General features: G+C 42.5%; 1 protein-coding gene across 3 annotated transcripts in view; it reads right to left on the minus strand.

Moving 5' to 3' along the window:
• The window catches only part of LOC130297577 (probable carboxypeptidase X1), a 37,386-nt gene extending 17,782 nt beyond the window's left edge, over positions 1–19,604 (minus strand). Inside the window, exons 1-5 of one of the 3 annotated variants that reach the window (XM_056550227.1) lie at positions 19,318–19,604; positions 10,836–10,940; positions 2,090–2,199; positions 1,183–1,322; positions 902–986 (exon numbers count right to left, since the gene is read on the minus strand). In XM_056550227.1, the coding sequence (XP_056406202.1) occupies positions 902–986; positions 1,183–1,322; positions 2,090–2,199; positions 10,836–10,940; positions 19,318–19,573 (696 nt within the window). In that variant the 5' untranslated portion in view covers positions 19,574–19,604. Of the gene's footprint in view, positions 1–901; positions 987–1,182; positions 1,323–2,089; positions 2,200–5,276; positions 5,568–10,835; positions 10,941–19,317 lie in introns of those variants that run through there. The other 2 variants (XM_056550306.1, XM_056550380.1) reach the window with 2 other exon arrangements.
• Between the last annotated feature and the right edge of the window lie 201 nt (positions 19,605–19,805).

Here is a 19,805-nt window from a genome sequence, read left to right on the forward strand (position 1 = left end):
GGAGCTGTTAAGACAACACCACACTGACATTGAGAGGACTACACAACTTCTTGTCAGAAGACAGGGAGGAGCCTAGGTTCTACAGCGACAACATCACACTGAAGTGAAAGGACTACACAACTTCCTTTCGGGAGAGAGGGAGACACTGCTGAGAGAACATCACACTGACAATGAGAGGACTACACAACTTTTTGGGGTGATAGTCTTATGTAGATGCATGTAAATAGAAGGTAAAGAAACTTCACGCAGCACTCACCGGATACTCTTACTTCTTCTTTATTCTTTTCGTTGCATTAAAATGTTACAGCAGGTGAGCGGAAATCTCTTGTGCGGGGGGATGTGGGTGGCGTCCGTCGCCACCCACATCCCCCCGCACACGAGATTTCCGCTCATCTGCTGTACCTGTCTGCGCATTTTAATGCAACGAAAATAATAAAGAAGAAGTAAGAGTATCCGGTGAGTGCTGCGTGAAGTTTCTTTATCTTCTATTTACATGCATCTACATAAGACTATCACCCCCAAAAAGTTGTGTAGTTCTTTACATGCATTGAACCTCTATCCACAACGCATTGCACCACTGAAACTCAGACACGGAGACAGGAGAGACGCACCACCCACGTAGCAGAAGCATTCCCTATCCTGAGACTAGTGCCGGTATACCTTTGCTGTGAAGTTAGTCTTATGAAGATACAATACCCCTTTAAGGAACAAGAACAGATGTAATGAGTGGAGGCTCCACCACTACGGTAACTGGTCTGCTTATTGGTCCTGTCGAGAACACCTGAACAGGATGACAATTCTTCAGAATGGAAGGGAAGGTGGAGCCACAGTCCCCGATGGGTCACCCAGGTGCCTCATTGTGCCAGGAACAGTATAAAATACTATACAAGACGGAGCTTACCACAACTTCTGTGCCATTTTTGCAGGTCGTCCACGTGTGGGTATCATTGCTGACCTGCACTTTGTAAGATGTCACCCAGTCATCCCTGCAGAGACGATACATATAAGGTCAAAGAAAACACTACAGGAAAGAAACACATTAAAGCAAATACATTCAGAGGATGAAGACCTGCACTGGGGTTGTTCCAATGTATCAATCCACTGGAGCTCGCACTGGTTCATTGTAACAAACTAGGACAGATTTACAGCTTCTAGGAGTGAGGAAGCATAATCCATACTCACGTCCATATTGAGTTCTTCCCTTGAGTGATGACTCCCGTGAAGCGTGTGAGCCGCCTGGCATCCACCTCTAGCCACTGGTTTTTGTTCTCCTCCCCAGCGCACCAAGCACCATCATAGAAATCATCATCGTAGATCCCAGACTGGAAAATAAGTGAGGAAGAATGAAAAACGGTGACATTACCAACAGATAGAGAATAGAGAGTGCAGCTCTGGAGTATAGTACAAGATATAACTCAGGATCAGTAATGTACATACACAGTGACTCTGCTCTTTATGGAGATCATATATAACCTGTATACTGGTGATCAATATATTTTAATTTCATTACAGTCTCATTTATATTTTACACTTAGACATCGTCATAAATTCATAATTCACTAAAATTCATATTGATTCTGTTATGTTTTGGCATATAAGAAGACTATAAAAAAAAGAATAAAAAAAAAAACTTGGTCAAACTTTCCTCTCCTTAAAACTGGATTAGTTTTCTTTTTATAAATATAATTCCAGCAAAAGAAAACCCCAGGAATGGAAAGAGCTTCTCGAAGACCAAGAGACTTAAAGGGACCACAATCTGGAGCTGAAATCTTATCACAATGTAACACACAGAAAATATAATAACCTAGAATATATCAGGAAGGATCAGGGGGCAATACTTGGTCAGTAGAACAAATGTTTTTTAGTCAGAACCGACTGTTGACTTTTAACATTAAGAATTTTATTTATGGTTAGATAATACTTGTATTTAAGGGGTTGCCCCACCAGAAGATCTCCTGTCCATACAGACTATTAGGCCCTATAGACACCTAAATAATGGTGGAACGGAACTTAAAGAGACTCTGGTCTCCGGAAGACCCACCACAATGGTCACCATGCTACCATGGGCACCAACAGCTGTGTGACCCACCTGTATGTTTAGACGTCCTCGGTGAGAACCCAGCCCATAACGTTTTATACTGGAAGCCCTCAGCTGGTGGTCGGACACCCTCAAAGACTCCAATCCCAATGGGGGACAATCTGCCAATAAAGAGAATAAAATATGAACACAACGTCAGTCATATAAAGTCGTGGTCTCAGAATGTTATAATGGTATGAAATGACCAATTTACCTGTGTAAAGTTGGGGTTATTGTTTAATTTATGGCTTTCCTTACTTCTAAACATTTCAGTGTCATCTACGCGTCAGAGCTCAGCAGGGACAGATGGGCTCCACATGTTGGTTATACAATGTATCAGATATGGCAGATGAGATGCCGGGGGTCCGGAGTAAGAATGTGACTAAGCACAATAATGGAACACAATAAAAGGAAAACCATAATTCCTTCATGTGTTCTTGCGCAGTGTGGATATCGCAAGAATTTACTCATCACAAACAAGTCACAGTCCTTTTCTTCCTGTGGGAGATGTGAAGTATTTTATCCAAAGATTTCTTTTTACAACTGGTGATGGAACCCTCAATTTCCTGGTATAAACAAAGTGTGTACCTTCAAGGGCTTTTCCTTCCAAAGACTGTAGAGGGGTCCAATTGCTGGGACCCACTGATTCTGAGGAACTGAATTTCTAGATTTCAGAGACTGAGATACTAAACCACTGAACACTGGGAACTGGAGAAATAAACCACTGACCATCAAGAACAGAGGAACTAAACCACTGACCACTTGGGACTGAGGAACCAAACCACTGACCACCAAGAACAGTGGAACTAAAACCAGTGAGCACCAAAAACAGGGGAACTAAACCACTGAGCACTGGGAACTGGAGAAATAAACCACTGACCACCAAGAACAGAGGAACTAAACCACTGACCACTTGGGACTGAGAAACCAAACCAGTGACCACCAGGGACTGAGGAACTAAACCACTGACCCCCATGAACAGTGGAACTAAACCACTGACCACTTGGGGCTGAGGAACCAAACCACTGACCACCAGGGACTGAGGAACTAAACCACTGACCACCAAGAACAGTGGAACTAAAACCACTGAGCACCAAAAACAGGGAAACTAAACCACTGAGCAACAAAAATAGGGGAACTAAACCACTGGATACAATTTACTGGCAACAAAACTACTGAACATGACACTGGGAAACTATACTACTAGACACCAAAACCTGAAGAACAAAACCACTTAATACCACGGACCTAGGAACTTAACCATTGGATACCAAGGTCTGAGGAACTAAACCACTGAATACCAAGGACAGAGAAAGTAAACTACTGGATACCAGGGAGTGAGCAAATACATCACCGAACATATGGGGCTGAGAAACTAAACCACCCAACACCCACAACTGAGATGCTAAAGCAATGGACACAAGGGGCTGACTAGACTACCAGATACCAAAAAATGGAAGAAAACCCCTTGACCCTAAAAACTAAGGAACTATCTAATGGAAGAAGAGAAACTGAGGAACTACTGTAAACTACTGGATACAAAGGACTAAGTAACAAAACCACTGGATCTGCAGGACTGAGAAACAAAACTACTGGACACCAAGAAGTGATCAACTAAACCATTAAATACCAGTGACTGATCAAGTAAATCACTTGAGTACTGGGAGGGATTGCCTGTACTACTGGACACCAGGAACAGGGACAATAAATCACCGTACCATAGGGACAAGGACACTGTTGCAATTGACACATATGACTGGAAAATGAAACATTTGGTCAACAGAAACTGGAGAAGTTGAGAACTGGTCAGCCATCTTGACTGGGTCTGTAGATTTTATTCTGGCCTTTGTATGTTTTCCCTGTTTATTATGTGTGGACACTGCATATTGTTACGCCGTGCGCTCCGGGTCCCCGCTCCTCCCCGAAGCGCTCGCAGCGTTCTTTAATTCGCAGCGCTCCGGTCAGACCTGCTGACCGGGTGCGCTGCGATATTGCTCCCAGCCGGGATGCGATTCGCGATGCGGGACGCGCCCGCTCGCGATGCGCATCTCGGCCCCCGTACCTGACCCGTTCCCCGTCTGTGTTGTCCCTGTGCGCGCGGCCCCGCTCCTTAGGGCGCGCGCGTGCCTGGTCTCTGCAATTTAAAGGGCCAGTGCACCAATGATGGTGCCTGGCCCAATCACCTTGATTAGTTTCCACCTGTGCACTCCCTACTTATACCTCACTTCCCCTGCACTCCCTCGCCGGATCTTGTTGCCATTGTGCCAGTGAAAGCGTTCCCTTGTGTGTTCCTAGCCTGTGTTCCAGACCTCCTGCCGTTGCCCCTGACTACGATCCTTGCTGCCTGCCCTGACCTTCTGCTACGTCCGACCTTGCTCTTGTCTACTCCCTTGTACCGCGCCTATCTCAGCAGTCAGAGAGGTTGAGCCGTTGCCGGTGGATACGACCTGGTTGCTACCGCCGCTGCAAGACCATCCCGCTTTGCGGCGGGCTCTGGTGAAAACCAGTAGCAACTTAGAACCGGTCCACCGACACGGTCCACGCCAATCCCTCTCTGACACAGAGGATCCACCTCCTGCCTGCCGAATCGTGACACATATATGGCAGTGCTGTATAGACAGGTGGACATAATAATGAGTCTTTACACATCTGAGCCCTGTTTATTTTGCATATAAAGTTCAGCTGAAATCTTTCTGATGTTTTCATGAATTTTCGATATGTTCCCCAGGGTCTGTGAGTCATTCCTCTAAGATAATCTTATAATAACCAGTGTCTTCTTATCTAGTTACTATGTGGCCAATTCTGTGACAGCAAAACATTTGCCGAGGCTGGGAGGATGGAAAGACTCCAAGACCATGACCAAGAACCTCCCTGCCCATTGACCTCCAGCTTTTTACATGCTGATTGCAACAATATTGTAAAAACTACCCAGAATTTCCACATAGGAAAACTTTGTATTCAACCTCCATTCTGTATATACTATACGTAAGCCAAACAATATACCATATGTAGCATGCAATCATATCGATTTCCACCCTACAGTCTTAGGAGTTACTAAAAAAACATCTGTGGTCTCTGGATGAGGTTTCCTAGTGGCAGGTTATAACATAAGATCCATTTTCCTTCCTAAGACTGTTTAATAGTCAGATAAGCAGAAGTTTCCCGGTGTCTGGATGACACAGAAGCCTTTTGGTCTTACATCTGCTCCTCATTGATGGATCTGCTGACTTTGCCACATTTCATGAACAATTTCCTAAGAATACACATCTCTCCGCATCCTCCCAGTTACTGACATCTGCCTGCCCTGGCCTAAGACGACAGCCTGCTCCAGAAACTGGGGTATCCATGCCTCCCAAGGGGCCAACTGACATAATCCTGACCATGAGTGGACACTGCTTCTCAGCACGATCTCCTTAAGCCAATGTGAGGAATTTTAGGGAGCCCCTCACCCACCATGTTTTAGCATACAGCTATTAATGAGCACTTTGTACTGAACACAGGCAGCCACAGCTTTATAGGAACTGCCAGTCACATGACCAATCACATGAGTGTTGGCTCCTGCAGCTTACTAAAACCACATGTGGCTATTATCATTGGTATAGTAGGCAGCTCATAGGGATGTCCCAGTTACTGTAGATAACTGTATAATAAACTATAGACAGACTAACTCATGACCCCTTAACTAAGCTAAAAACATAAAAAATTAAAATAAAGAAAGACGCTGCCAACCAAAATTACATTCACTGAACACTCCAACCCCCAATATATATATATATATATATATATATATATATATATTCAAGCATAAAAATACAAATTGGCAAAGTGCTGACTAAGCTGTACAAGTGACAGTGTGTTACTCACTTGTGAATTGAGCAGTGTTTCACAATAAGTGTGCCTTCAGTTGTTCCAGTTTTGCTCAAATCAGCACAGGTGCTGAAAACAGCTAGTTACTGGGCAAACAGGGTGTAACTGAGGTTGTGAGAAACTTGATCTCTGATTGGATTTGTAATCCTGCGTTTCAATGCCTCTAAGGTAGTGTTTTCCAACCAGCATGATGCCTGCTGTAGCAAAACTGCAACTCCCAGCAAGTCTGGACAGCCTTTGGCTCTCTGGACATGCTGGGAGTTGTAATTTTGTAACAGCTTGCAGCATGTTGGCTGACAAACACTGCCTTGGAGACAGCAAAACTCATGATTCCAACAAAAATCGTAGATCAAGTTCCTCGCCTGCTCAGTTACACCCTTTCGTAAGCCAAGTAACCAGCTGTTTTCAGCACCTGTGCTGATTTGGGACAAACTGAAAACCTGGACTGGCCAAGAAGGAGATGAAAGACCCCACTACCAATATGTCTATCATTCCACAAAAATACAGGCTTGAAACAGACTCTACCAAAAGTCCCACATCCAGGCCCGAAACAGTCTCTACCAAAAGTCCCACATCCAGGCCCGAAACAGTCTCTACCAAAAGTCACTCACCTGCTATGGTCTGGCAGAGATTATGGTCATATCTCACCCAGCGTTCCCTAGATGAGACGTGAACTTCCTTGAGTCTCATACATGTAAGGGAGGAAATTTGCAGAAATATAGTGATCTCTGACCGCCATTCCTGTCTCACTATATAAAACCTAACTACACCATTACCAACGTCTACCTACACAAGTCTACACGGAAAGCTCTGCTAGGTCATTGAATTCCTGACACCCATAGGGCCACACATAGATGGATATCCTTGTATTTCCTACCAGCAAGGATTGTCATCGCCCGATCCCTGAAGAAGCCTTCTGCTAGTACGAATTTAGTAAAACTAAAACTGTCGTGGATTATGATGAAAGCAAAGTTGGCACCGAGAGCAACCTTTCAGCAAAACATAATCAACAGTATCCTCTAACCACAAAACTGGCTCATTGGCTTTTGGGGATAGTTCAGGGAATTCTAAAGGGGCTGACACTGTCCCAGCAATAGTTGTATCGTTACTACTGTATTACGCTGAGTACTCTCTTGAGGGTATGACCACAAGTAGATTATAAAAGTATCGCCCTTACTTAACTTTACAAGTTGGCAGCCTTTTGGCAACAAGCCCAGCACTGTCCCAGTAAGAGCGCCATCGTGGTCATTACTATCAAAGTTATCCGGAAAGCATGACCACAAGTGGTTTAGAAGGTGTGAATATATAGAGATGACAGGCTCTCATTTAGAAGCTCTCTGTACCGTCTACAACATCGGGGAGGTTACGTATAAAGCCGCTGCAAGGGTTAACTTCCAAAAAGTCACCCACCCACCAGCTGCAGAAGAAGGAAGAGCGCAACATCTTGTAAGTCCCTGCTGGAGAAATCATTAAAAAAGGATAATATTTACACTGGGGACTTCAGCTCCTGAAATGTGTCTCAGAAGTAAATGCCCCCCTCCCTCGCGCCTCTCACCAGCGCTCGCTCGTGCTTTGTGGGTTTTATGGAATGGTTTATTTACACAGATGGTTAATAACAATAACCTGAGGTGCCTGAGAAGAAGTAACTGAGGACGAAGACTAAATCTATTATACAATGGGGGGGGGGGGGGGGGTGACTATTGCACATACACAGCAGAGTTTGGGAATTATTGGGGGCACATGCTTTTTCACTTTGTTGCTGAATAAGTCGACTTCTCATACCAATATGAAATCAGAACCCAAATATGCAATAGCAGAGTACATATGGAAGGGGGCAGATACTTTTTCACATCACTGTACACCAGCAGCTCATATACAGTACATATAAGAATCCTGATAATTATGCATCATGTGATCTGTACATGTGACATTATAGCAGCTATTACTGTTTTATACTAGGGGAGGAACGTTACAATTACTACTATAGATCCTGACATTAATAATTTGCGGCCTCATATTCCGGGAACACCATGTACTGATTCATAAGAACATTCTTGTGGTCGATCAATGTCTCCTACAACATTCCCCTCTAGTCTTTAGGTTTATCCTGAATAACCTCCATTATCAAGGCATAGTCCATAACCTGAGGACCTCCTATGCCGAGTCCCCTGTTGTTCCATTGGTGGCAGTGGTCAATGACCTGTCTCTGCCATAGCCATTACTGTATAGCAGTATTAATAGGTCACATGGGAATAAAGGTGAGCATGATAGCTATTGACAAGTGTTCATATAGATTACAGCTGTTCCTCCTGACTCCTCCATATACATATACACTGGGGTCAGCCAACAGCTGTTCCTCCTGACTCCTCCATATGCATGTATACTGGGCTCAGCCAACAGCTGTTCCTCCTGACTCCTCCATATGCCTGTATACTGGGCTCAGCCAACAGCTGTTCCTCCTGACTCCTCCATATACATGCATGCTGAGCTTGGCAAACAGCTGTTTCTCCTGACTCCTCTATATACATATACACTGGGGTCAGCCAACAGCTGTCCCTCCTGACTCCTCCATATACATATCTACTGGGCTGAGCAAACAGTTGTTCTCCTTGACTTCTCCATATACATGTATACTGAGCTCAGCCAACAGCTGTTCCTCCTGACTCCTCCATATACATGCATGCTGAGCTTGGCAAACAGCTGTTTCTCCTGACTCCTCTATATACACATACACTGGGGTCAGCCAACAGCTGTCCCTCCTGACTCCTCCATATACATGTCTACTGGGCTGAGCAAACAGTTGTTCTCCTTGACTTTTCGATATACATGTATATTGAGCTCAGCCAACAGCTGTTCCTCCTGACTCCTCCATATACATGTACACTGGGCTCAGCCAATAGCTGTTCCTCCCTACTCCTCTGTATTCATGTATACTGGGCTCAGGAAACAGTTGTTCTTCTTGACTCCTCCATATACATGTAAACTATGCTCAGTCAACAATTGTTCCTCCCGACTACTCCGAATACATGTATACTGGGCTCAGCCAACAGCTGTTCCTCCTGACTCCTCCATATGCCTGTATACTGGGCTCAGCAAACAGCTGTTCCTCCTGACTCCTCCATATGCATGTATACTGGGCTCAGCAAACAGCTGTTCCTCCTGACTCCTTAATATGCATGTATACTGGGCTCAGCAAACAGCTGTTCCTCCCGTCTCCTCCACATACATGTACACTGGGCTCAGCCAACAGCTGTTCCTCCTGACTGCTCCATATACATATACACTGGGCTCAGCCAACAGCTGTTTCTCCTGACTCCTCCATATACATGTATACTGGGCTCAGTCAACAGCTGTTCCTCCTGACTTCTCCATATACATGTATACTGGGCTCAACAAGCAGCTGTTCCTCCTGACTCCTCCATATACATGTATACCAGGCTCAGCCAACAGCTGTTCCTTCTGAGTCCTCCGTATGCATGTATGCTGGGCTTAGAGCAGACATGTCAAAAGTTTACATCCTTCCCGGTATCGGTCCTAAGACCCGCTATGATGGTAAGTAATAGCCAGGTGAAGTGTGTAGCAGCTGTCTTCAGTAACATAAGATGGTAATGGTTATTAGATCTGCCGGATATCCATACTGTCATCCTGTAGTCACTGGACATGCGCTGCCAATATGTGTCCCTCAACCCTTTATTCTAGTTGTTACATAACTCACATTATCATAACAAACAATGAATCTTTGTATCTCATCTCCACATAAAAGTTGATGCCGCCCACACTTCCTTATAACTGTGTTTGTTACTTTGTCTTTCAGATGTTTCAGATTAGAAGTAACTCCCCGATGCCAGCACCATGACTGGACGGAAATCCACAAGATGCGCCTCCACTTCAAAGGGAAAATACTCAACACAGAAGTTATGGTTTGGATAGGACAATGTTCTAAACCTCTAGATATAGAAGAATGATAGGACAATGATCTACACCTCTAGATATAGAAGAATGATTGGACAATGATCTACACCTCTAGATATAGAAGAATGATTGGACAATGATCTACACCTCTAGATATAGAAGAATGATTGGACAATGATCTAAACCTCTAGATATAGAAGAATGATAGGACAATGATCTACACCTCTAGATATAGAAGAATGATTGGACAATGATCTACACCTCTAGATATAGAAGAATGATTGGACAATGATCTACACCTCTAGATATAGAAGAATGATTGGACAATGATCTACACCTCTAGATATAAAAGAATGATAGGACAATGTTCTACACCTCTAGATATAGAAGAATGATTGGACAATGATCTACACCTCTAGATATAGAAGAATTATAGGACAATGTTCTACACCTCTAGATATAGAAGAATGATAGGACAATGTTCTACACCTCTAGATATAGAAGAATGATAGGACAATGTTCTACACCTCTAGATATAGAAGAATGATAGGACAATGTTCTACACCTCTAGATATAGAAGAATGATAGGACAATGTTCTACACCTCTAGATATAGAAGAATGATAGGACAATGTTCTACACCTCTAGATATAGAAGAATGATATGACAATGTTCTACACCTCTAGATATAGAAGAATGATAGGACAATGATCTACACCTCTAGATATAGAAGAATTAAACGAAGAATAATAGGACAGTGATCTATCTATATATATATATATATATATATATATATATATATATATATATATAAATATATATATATATATATATATATATAGAGTACATGCAGTGTTTTTGTATTTTTAATAAAAAAGACCCCTTTTACTTGGACTCCTGGGGGAGGGATTATTGGTGAAATTCTTATCCACAATTGTTCCTGACATCCCCCATTGATCTATCAGACGTTCAGTACATACGTTCTTCCAGATTTCCTCCTGCTGCCGTACTGGTCTTTTCCTCCTTCACCTTCTTCACGACTTTCACCGTTTTGACTATTTTAACCTTTTTTTTCGCCAGCTTTGCTAGAAAATGCAAAATAGGACATGGGGTGACTTTGTCTGGTGCCTGGATACAGAAATAGGTCGTACACCAAAATACATACAAGCCAACATACTACCCATCTAACATGCATACAAGCCAACATTTATCCTATCCAATATAAATTCGAGCCGATCTCCATCCCTTCTTACATACATACCAGCTAATATTCATACTATCCACCATCCATCCCATTCAACATACATCCCATACAATTTATATCCTGTCCAACACATATTTGAGCCGTTGTCCATCCCTTCCAATATACAGACCAGCTAACATTTATCTTGTCCACCATCCATTCCATCTAACATCTATCCAACCAGCATACATCTCATCCGACATACATTCTACACAATTTACTTCCTGCCCAACTTTCATCTTATTTATCATGCAAACCATCCAACATACACATACTATTCAACATCCATCCTATTAAACAAACATCCCATCCAACATCCATTCCATTGAGCATCCATCCCATTCAACATCAGTTCTATACAACATCCATCCCATCCAACATCTATCTCAACCAGCATCCATCCCTTCCAACATAAATCCTATACACTTCACTTCCTGTCCAATTTACATCCTATTCATCATGCAACCTATCCAACATACATGTTAATCAACATATCTATCCCATTCAAAATCCCAACCATCAAACATACAGCAGCAAAAAATACAAAAAAAGTTGCAACACATGCAGAAGTAACACTTGTATATAGGACCCATGTTGGATATGTAGAGGGGAGCACGGAACTTGATGCAGGCCGTATCCCGTGAATACAAACTTGAAGAGACCATAGGGTAAAATCCAGCCCTTCCAGGTAAGGTGTAGGATAAAACATCACATTTATTAGGTATGCATTAAAAGGACAAAATCAACATAACGTGAAGAAAAAAAGAACAAAAACGTTGACGCATTTCAAGCTAAAAACATAGCCCTTAATCATGATGATGTGTACAGGACAAGTGCCCGTATATATATATATATATATATATAAATATATATATATATATATATATATATATATATATATATATATATATATATAAACAAGCAATTGCCCTGTACACATCATCATATATAAAGGGCTATGTTTTGTACTTGAAACGTGTCAACGTTTTTTTCTTTTTTTTCTTCATGTTATGTTGATTTTGTCCTTTTAATGCATACCTAATAAATGTGATGTTTTATCCTACACCTTACCTGGGAGAGCTGGATTTTTCCCTATGGTCTCATCAAACATACAACCTATCAAGCATACATGCCATGCAACATCCATACTATTCATTGTACAGCTTATCCAACTTACATCATATCTATCATGAAAGCCATCCAATATATATATATAAACCATTCAATATATATCCTATTTAAGATTCTATCCAGCATCCATCCCTAGTAACATCCGGCACATCCAACATCCATTATATCCAACATCCATTTCATCCAACATCCATTATATCCATTATGCCACCCATCCAATATACAATCCATCCCATTAACATACATCTCATTCAACATCCGTCCTATACAAAAAACATCCCACCCAGCATATATCCCATTGAACATACATTACATTCAACATCCATCCTATCCAACCTACTGTAGATGCCATCCATCATCCATCCTACACACTTTACATCCAATACAACTTACATTTTATCTATTATGCAACTTATCCAACATTCATGTCATTGAACATCCATCCAATCCGACTTACATCTTATCCAACATCCATCCCAATTAATATTTATCCTATCCAACATACATACCTTCCAACATCCATCCCATCCAAATTACATTCTATCCTTCATGAAACCCATCCAATAGACAGACCATCCAACATACATCCTATTCAACATGAATCCTATCCATCATCCATCCTATCCTACGTACAACCCATACAACATTCATCCCATCCCATATACAGTACATCCCATCCTCCAAACACATGACGTAAACCAGTAATAACACTGCTCCACTAAATAACCTTTATATAGGAGAGGTCTCTATAAGGCTCAGTTCACATCCCTAATAAATGGGAACATATTTCTTTAATATCTATACGGCTTGGGAGTAAAAAAAACATTCTACAGAAGACTTTTTTAATAGTCGCTGGATGTTGGGAAATCAGTAAAACACGGGCACAAAAGTCTAGTAAAAAAAACTCCTTCTTATAGAAGGAAGCAATATTTCCAAATGAAAGGACTGGCCCTTTAAAAGGGAATCCCAATCCTACCAGGAAGGTAGAGAACCTCATTGTTCCTGTGCCTGGTCTTCCACGCTCCGTGATGATGGGGCCGGCTATGGGTTTGTATAAACATGAAGCAGCTGCAGTGGAAGTGGCTATGTCTATATGAACTGCGCACACATCTGCCCTTCTTACCCTACCCCTCTGTGACCTCCATATGTCTCCTTAATCTTCAGACCATCCCTCACAGATATAGTATTATGGGACCATCATTTCCCAGTGCTTATTATATTACTCTTATAACCATGTAAATGCTGTTGATCAACCTGCTACAATCTTGGTGGTCTTCACTTCTGGCTGTTCATACTCTTTATCCCCTATTTATTGTCCTGTGCACTAGGGCCAGTGATCACCCAATGAACGTGCTCGTTCTGTGTCTGATCGGGTCATATTTACCAGTTAAAAAAAATCACTGGGCATCAGCTACACATCCACCTCTGTAACTGGGGAAGTATGGCAGACGTACTTCTGGTGTGGCCCTTATGGATGGTGTGGCCCTTCTGCATGATGCCCGAGCACAGCAATATGCTCTGAGATTCATATGCTAATCTAATAGGGCCCTCAGTCTCGGAAATCACATTTTACCCCATTGTATGACTATACCTTTAGCTGCCGATGAAAATAAGATAAGTGTCGGTCAATTTTAGCAATTTTGTTAGGAGACTATCTAAGACCAGGCTTACAGAGCTGCGAGTCCATTCAAATGACGCCAGTTAAGGGGGGGGGGGGGGGGAATACTGCAAGGAACAATTATTTTCCCCGCTTAACTTCTGCAGAACATCGGACACAAGTCAGAAACATGACGAACACCATTGAAAGCCAATGGGACCGCCGGGACCCATTGGTGTCCGTTGTGCAGCCGACTGTTCAGATCCATTGTTTGCCACTGAGTAGAGCTCGACGCTGATGTGAAGCCGGCCTCATGTGACGGTCCCTGGACTCTCCCTCCGAAGGCAAATGTTGTGGGAGAAATTGATCGGACAACATTAAAGGGGTACGCCGCTGCTCAGCGTTTGGAACAAACTGTTCCAAACGTTGGAGCCGACGCTGGGAGCTTGTGACTTCATAGCCCTGCCCCTCATGACGTTGCACCCCGTCCCCTCAATGCAAGTCTATGGGAGGGGGCGTGACGGCTGTCACGCCCCCTCCCATAGACTTGCATTGAGGGGGCGGAGCGTGAGTACCCCTTTAACAAGCTATGAATTACATACAGAATAATGTGTGTGTGTGTGTGTGGGTGGGGACTTTTTTTTTTTAGTTTTCCAAAGTAGGTTTGTGTCATATTTTTGGAAATCGGAGGGTTGTCACCAATCTTCTTTCAAACAGACATGAACGGTCAAACCTTGAACCTAAAGATGAGAAATGCGCCAACTGGATGAAGATGACACTCACGGGCACCCATACACACTCACATAGACATCTTACACAGGCACCAGGTGAAATGACCCAAGCAGCGGCGGCCAGGTGAGGACAGTACCAGCTGAGCACGATGAGAAGGCATCCAGTGACATGCAAACCCCAAGCGTGGTGGCTCTCCTGGCACATATACCATCTATGTACTCGATAAGGGTGATCGGCACCTCGGCAGGCCATAGATCTCTGCATCGTAAGATGGAAGTTATGGAGGAACCAGTGAGCAAAAAGGCAAGCGAAAAGGTGATATCATCAGGTGAGGAAATGTGAAAACTGCCCGCATGCCATAGTGACCTCTACACGTGTGAAGCATTGCACGCTTTATAGTTACATCCTTGTTCTTCTGTACTGACTACTACATCTCAGTGAAGACTAATGGTCCTTGTAAGGTCCTTCTTTCTATAACTAGCTAACCCGAAAAAATGTGACATCTCGCCTAAATTTGTATCAGTCATAAAATATCGAAACCCAACCCACAATTTTCAATTTCCAGGACCTCTATTTACCTGTGATGGAGCTGTGATTGTCATAAGAGGTGGAAAAGGGGGTGGTATGTAAGTGATCGTGGTGGGTAAAAGTGATGGTCATGGTTGATGTTAGGGTTGTTGATGGTGGTGGTAATAAGATAGTGGTGGTTATTTTGGTGGTTACAGTTAGCGTTGAGCGTGAATATTCGCAATTTGAATATTTCTTGCGAATTTTGCATATTTGCGAATCTAGCACTATATATTGGCAATTGAGAATATTCGTAACTTTTTTTTTTTTACGTCTAAAGAAGACTCCTATACTATTTACTGTAATAGACTGGAGAGCGAATTTTCGCAAATATGAGAATATGTGAATATTCGCCAATATTCTCATATTCGCAAATATCGTCACTAAAGAATATTAGGAGATAGATGGATAGATGGATGGATAGATAATATAGATAGACAGGTAGATAGTTATCCGCATGCGCGCACACGCATATGCACATGCGAAAATAACCGCAAAAAATATTGAATATTAGAATTTCGCGAATAAAGGACAAATATTCTTCCATATATTCACAAAATATCGCAAATTTGAATATGGCCTATGCCGCTCATCACTAGTTACAATGGTGGTGATGGTAAAAGTGGGGGTCATAGTTGTAATACAATATAATGGGGTGATAGTGGTGGTAAAGGTGGTTGTGATACAGTATGATAGTGATGGTGGTTAATATCATATTGGTTCTGATGATAGTCGTGATGGTCATGGTGGTGGTAAAGGCGGTGGTGAAGCTGTAAGTAGTTAAAGTGGTGGTAGTGATGGTGGGATTAGTGATAAAGGTAATAATTATGGTGTGTTAGTGGCATAATAGTGATGGTGGTGGTTATTTATGAGTTAATGGTGGGGAAGATGTTGGTAATGATGGTGTGATAGTGGTTGCGATGTTGGTGGCACTACGGTTTGTGATGGTGGTGGTAATGGAAGTAATGGAGATGATGCTGGTGATATTGGTAGTGAAGGTGATTATGGTGTTATTGATAATGGTGAAATCTGTATGATGGGGGTGATGTAGTGGTTATGATGATTATGGTGATGAGGGTTATGCGAATGTGATGGTGGTGAAGGTGGTGATGATGTTGTGGTATTTGTGTGATAGTGGTAGTGATGGTGGTGGATCGATGGTGGTGAAGATAGAGGTTATGATTATAGTAATGAAGGTTATGGTGATAGTGATGGTGGTGAAGGTGGTGATGATGTTGTGGTATTTGTGTGATAGTGGTAGTGATGGTGGTGGTTCGATGGTGGTGAAGATAGAGGTTATGATTATAGTGATGAAGGTTATGGTGATAGTGATGGTGGTGAAGGTGGTGATGAGGTTGTGGTATTTGTGTGATAGTGGTAGTGATGGTGGTGGATCGATGGTGGTGAAGATAGAGGTTATGATTATAGTAATGAAGGTTATGGTGATAGTGATGGTGGTGGTGATAGGCATTGGGATCATTGTTCTAATGTGGTGATAAGAAAGAATCAGGATAAATTGTAGTCATTGTGTCCGCATCCTATGTTAGCACATGGAGAATGTATACTGTGTACTCTCACAGTCTGGATATAAAGTACTGATCTCTGAGATTATAAAGTCTCCAGCTGTGAAAAGACTGATAAATAAGAGATGTCTCCCATAGGGAAGAATCATTATCTTCCTCCTCCGGCATCTTCTCCAAACAGGATGACAGTTCATGGGTCAGAAAAGAGTCATCCTCCTTCTCCCGTGAACCGTACACTATAAGCAAATGTCCTCCGAAACCGGGGTCTATAGAAAAGTCATCAGACTTGGTAAAACATAGAATTCTGCTGCATCTTTATCTCCTTACAATTTACTGAGACCTCTGGAAACTACAAAGAGTACACCCTTCATTAATAATGGCACTGATGGTCTATACAGGCGGCACACTACTGCTTCAAGAAGTCTACCTGCACATAGTGTCTATATAAAGTCTACAGGCACATAGTGCCTCTATATAAAGTCTACCTGCACATAGTGTCTCTATAAAGTCTACAGGCACATAGTGCCTCTATATAAAGTCTACCTGCACATAGTGCCTCTATATAAAGTCTACCTGCACATAGTGTCTCTATATAAAGTCTACAGGCACATAGTGCCTCTATATAAAGTCTACAGGCACATAGTGCCTCTATATAAAGTCTACCTGCACATAGTGTCTATATAAAGTCTACAGGCACATAGTGCCTCTATATAAAGTCTACCTGCACATAGTGTCTCTATAAAGTCTACAGGCACATAGTGCCTCTATATAAAGTCTACCTGCACATAGTGTCTCTATAAAGTCTACAGGCACATAGTGTCTCTATAAAGTCTACAGGCACATAGTGCCTCTATATAAAGTCTACCTGCACATAGTGTCTCTATAAAGTCTACAGGCACATAGTGCCTCTATATAAAGTCTACAGGCACATAGTGCCTCTATATAAAGTCTACCTGCACATAGTGTCTCTATAAAGTCTACAGGCACATAGTGCCTCTATATAAAGTCTACCTGCACATAGTGTCTCTATATAAAGTCTACAGGCACATAGTGCCTCTATATAAAGTCTACCTGCACATAGTGTCTCTATAAAGTCTACAGGCACATAGTGCCTCTATATAAAGTCTACCTGCACATAGTGTCTCTATAAAGTCTACAGGCACAAAGGGCCCCATATAAAGTCTACCTGCACATAGTCTACCTGAGGTTACTGTACATATAAGATGTCTACCTGAGGTTACTCTACAAATAAGAAGTCTACCGGAGGTTACTCTACATATAAGAATTCTACCTGAGGTTACTCTACATATAAGAATTCTACCTGAGGTCACTGTACATATAAGATGTCTACCTGAGGTCACTGTACATATAAGAAGTCTACCTGAGGTCACTGTACATATAAGAAGCCTACCTGAGGTCACTCTACATATAAGAAGCCTACCTGAGGTCACTCTACATATAAGAAGCCTACCTGAGGTCACTCTACATATAAGAAGCCTACCTGAGGTCACTCTACATATAAGAAGCCTACCTGAGGTCACTCTACATATAAGAAGCCTACCTGAGGTCACTGTACATATAAGAAGTCTACCTGAGGTCACTGTACATATAACAAGTCTACCTGAGGTCACTGTACATATAACAAGTCTACCTGAGGTCACTGTACATATAACAAGTCTACCTGAGGTCACTGTACATATAAGAAGTCTACCTGAGGTCACTGTACATATAAGAAGTCTACCTGAGGTCACTGTACATATAAGAAGTCTACCTGAGGTCACTGTACATATAAGAAGTCTACCTGAGGTCACTCTACATATAAGAAGTCTACCTGAGGTCACTCTACATATAAGAAGTCTACCTGAGGTCACTCTACATATAAGAAGTCTACCTGAGGTCACTGTACATATAAGAAGTCTACCTGAGGTCACTGTACATATAAGAAGTCTACCTGAGGTCACTGTACATATAAGAAGTCTACCTGAGGTCACTGTACATATAAGAAGTCTACCTGAGGTCACTGTACATATAAGAAGTCTACCTGAGGTTACTGTACATATAAGAAGTCTACCTGAGGTTACTGTACATATAAGAAGTCTACCTGAGGTTACTCTACATATAAGAAGTCTACCTGAGGTTACTCTACATATAAGAAGTCTACCTGAGGTTACTCTACATATAAGAAGTCTACCTGAGGTTACTGTACATATAAGAAGTCTACCTGAGGTCAGTGTACATATAAGAAGTCTACCTGAGGTCACTGTACATATAAGAAGTCTACCTGAGGTCACTGTACATATAAGAAGTCTACCTGAGGTCACTGTACATATAAGAACTCTACCTGAGGTCACTGTACATATAAGAAGTCTACCTGAGGTCACTGTACATATAAGAACTCTACCTGAGGTCACTGTACATATAAGAAGTCTACCTGAGGTCACTGTACATATAAGAAGTCTACCTGAGGTCACTCTACATATAAGAAGTCTACCTGAGGTCACTGTACATATAAGAACTCTACCTGAGGTCACTGTACATATACAATCTCTGGAGATCCTACAGACTCTTTACACCATATCTCAGTCGTGACTTTAGTTATTACAGAAGAGAAGCGCAGGCAGGCGGGTGCAGTAGGTCATGCGGATTCAAGACAAGCCCATGGATGCTACCTTTCTTGTCTGCAGGATTTTCCTCAGACAGCCTCAGCCTTCGGTCCTTAGGGACTGGTTCCTCCAGGTCCTCACTGACATACACAGTGGGCTGTGCGGTCCCATTGGCTCCTGGAGTTCTGGTGGGGATCCTGCTCTGTGTCTTGTTGCTGACTTTGAAGACCAGGGTGGCGGTGACATTGTGGGGGGCAGCAGATACTTCCCATAGGCAGACAGCAGTGCAGAGCACGGACAGGACAATAGGGGTCACATACATGGTTGGGGCTCAGTCCTCTACTGAACTTGAGTATTTAAGGGAAAACTCATCACACAGAATCCTCTGCCCTCCCCTCTCTCCCAATCTCACCTCCTCCTCCTCCTCCTTACCAAACTCTCCCAGCCCCCACCTCGAATTCCATGTAATTCCAGAGGGGAGCTGAGGAACACTCACAATGGAGTGCACTCTTCTCTGCAGCCAGCAAAACCCTGCATCAAAGTCTGACAAAGAT

The sequence above is a fragment of the Hyla sarda genome, chromosome 1 (assembly GCF_029499605.1).
Source record: "Hyla sarda isolate aHylSar1 chromosome 1, aHylSar1.hap1, whole genome shotgun sequence".
Classification (NCBI taxonomy): domain Eukaryota; kingdom Metazoa; phylum Chordata; class Amphibia; order Anura; family Hylidae; genus Hyla; species Hyla sarda.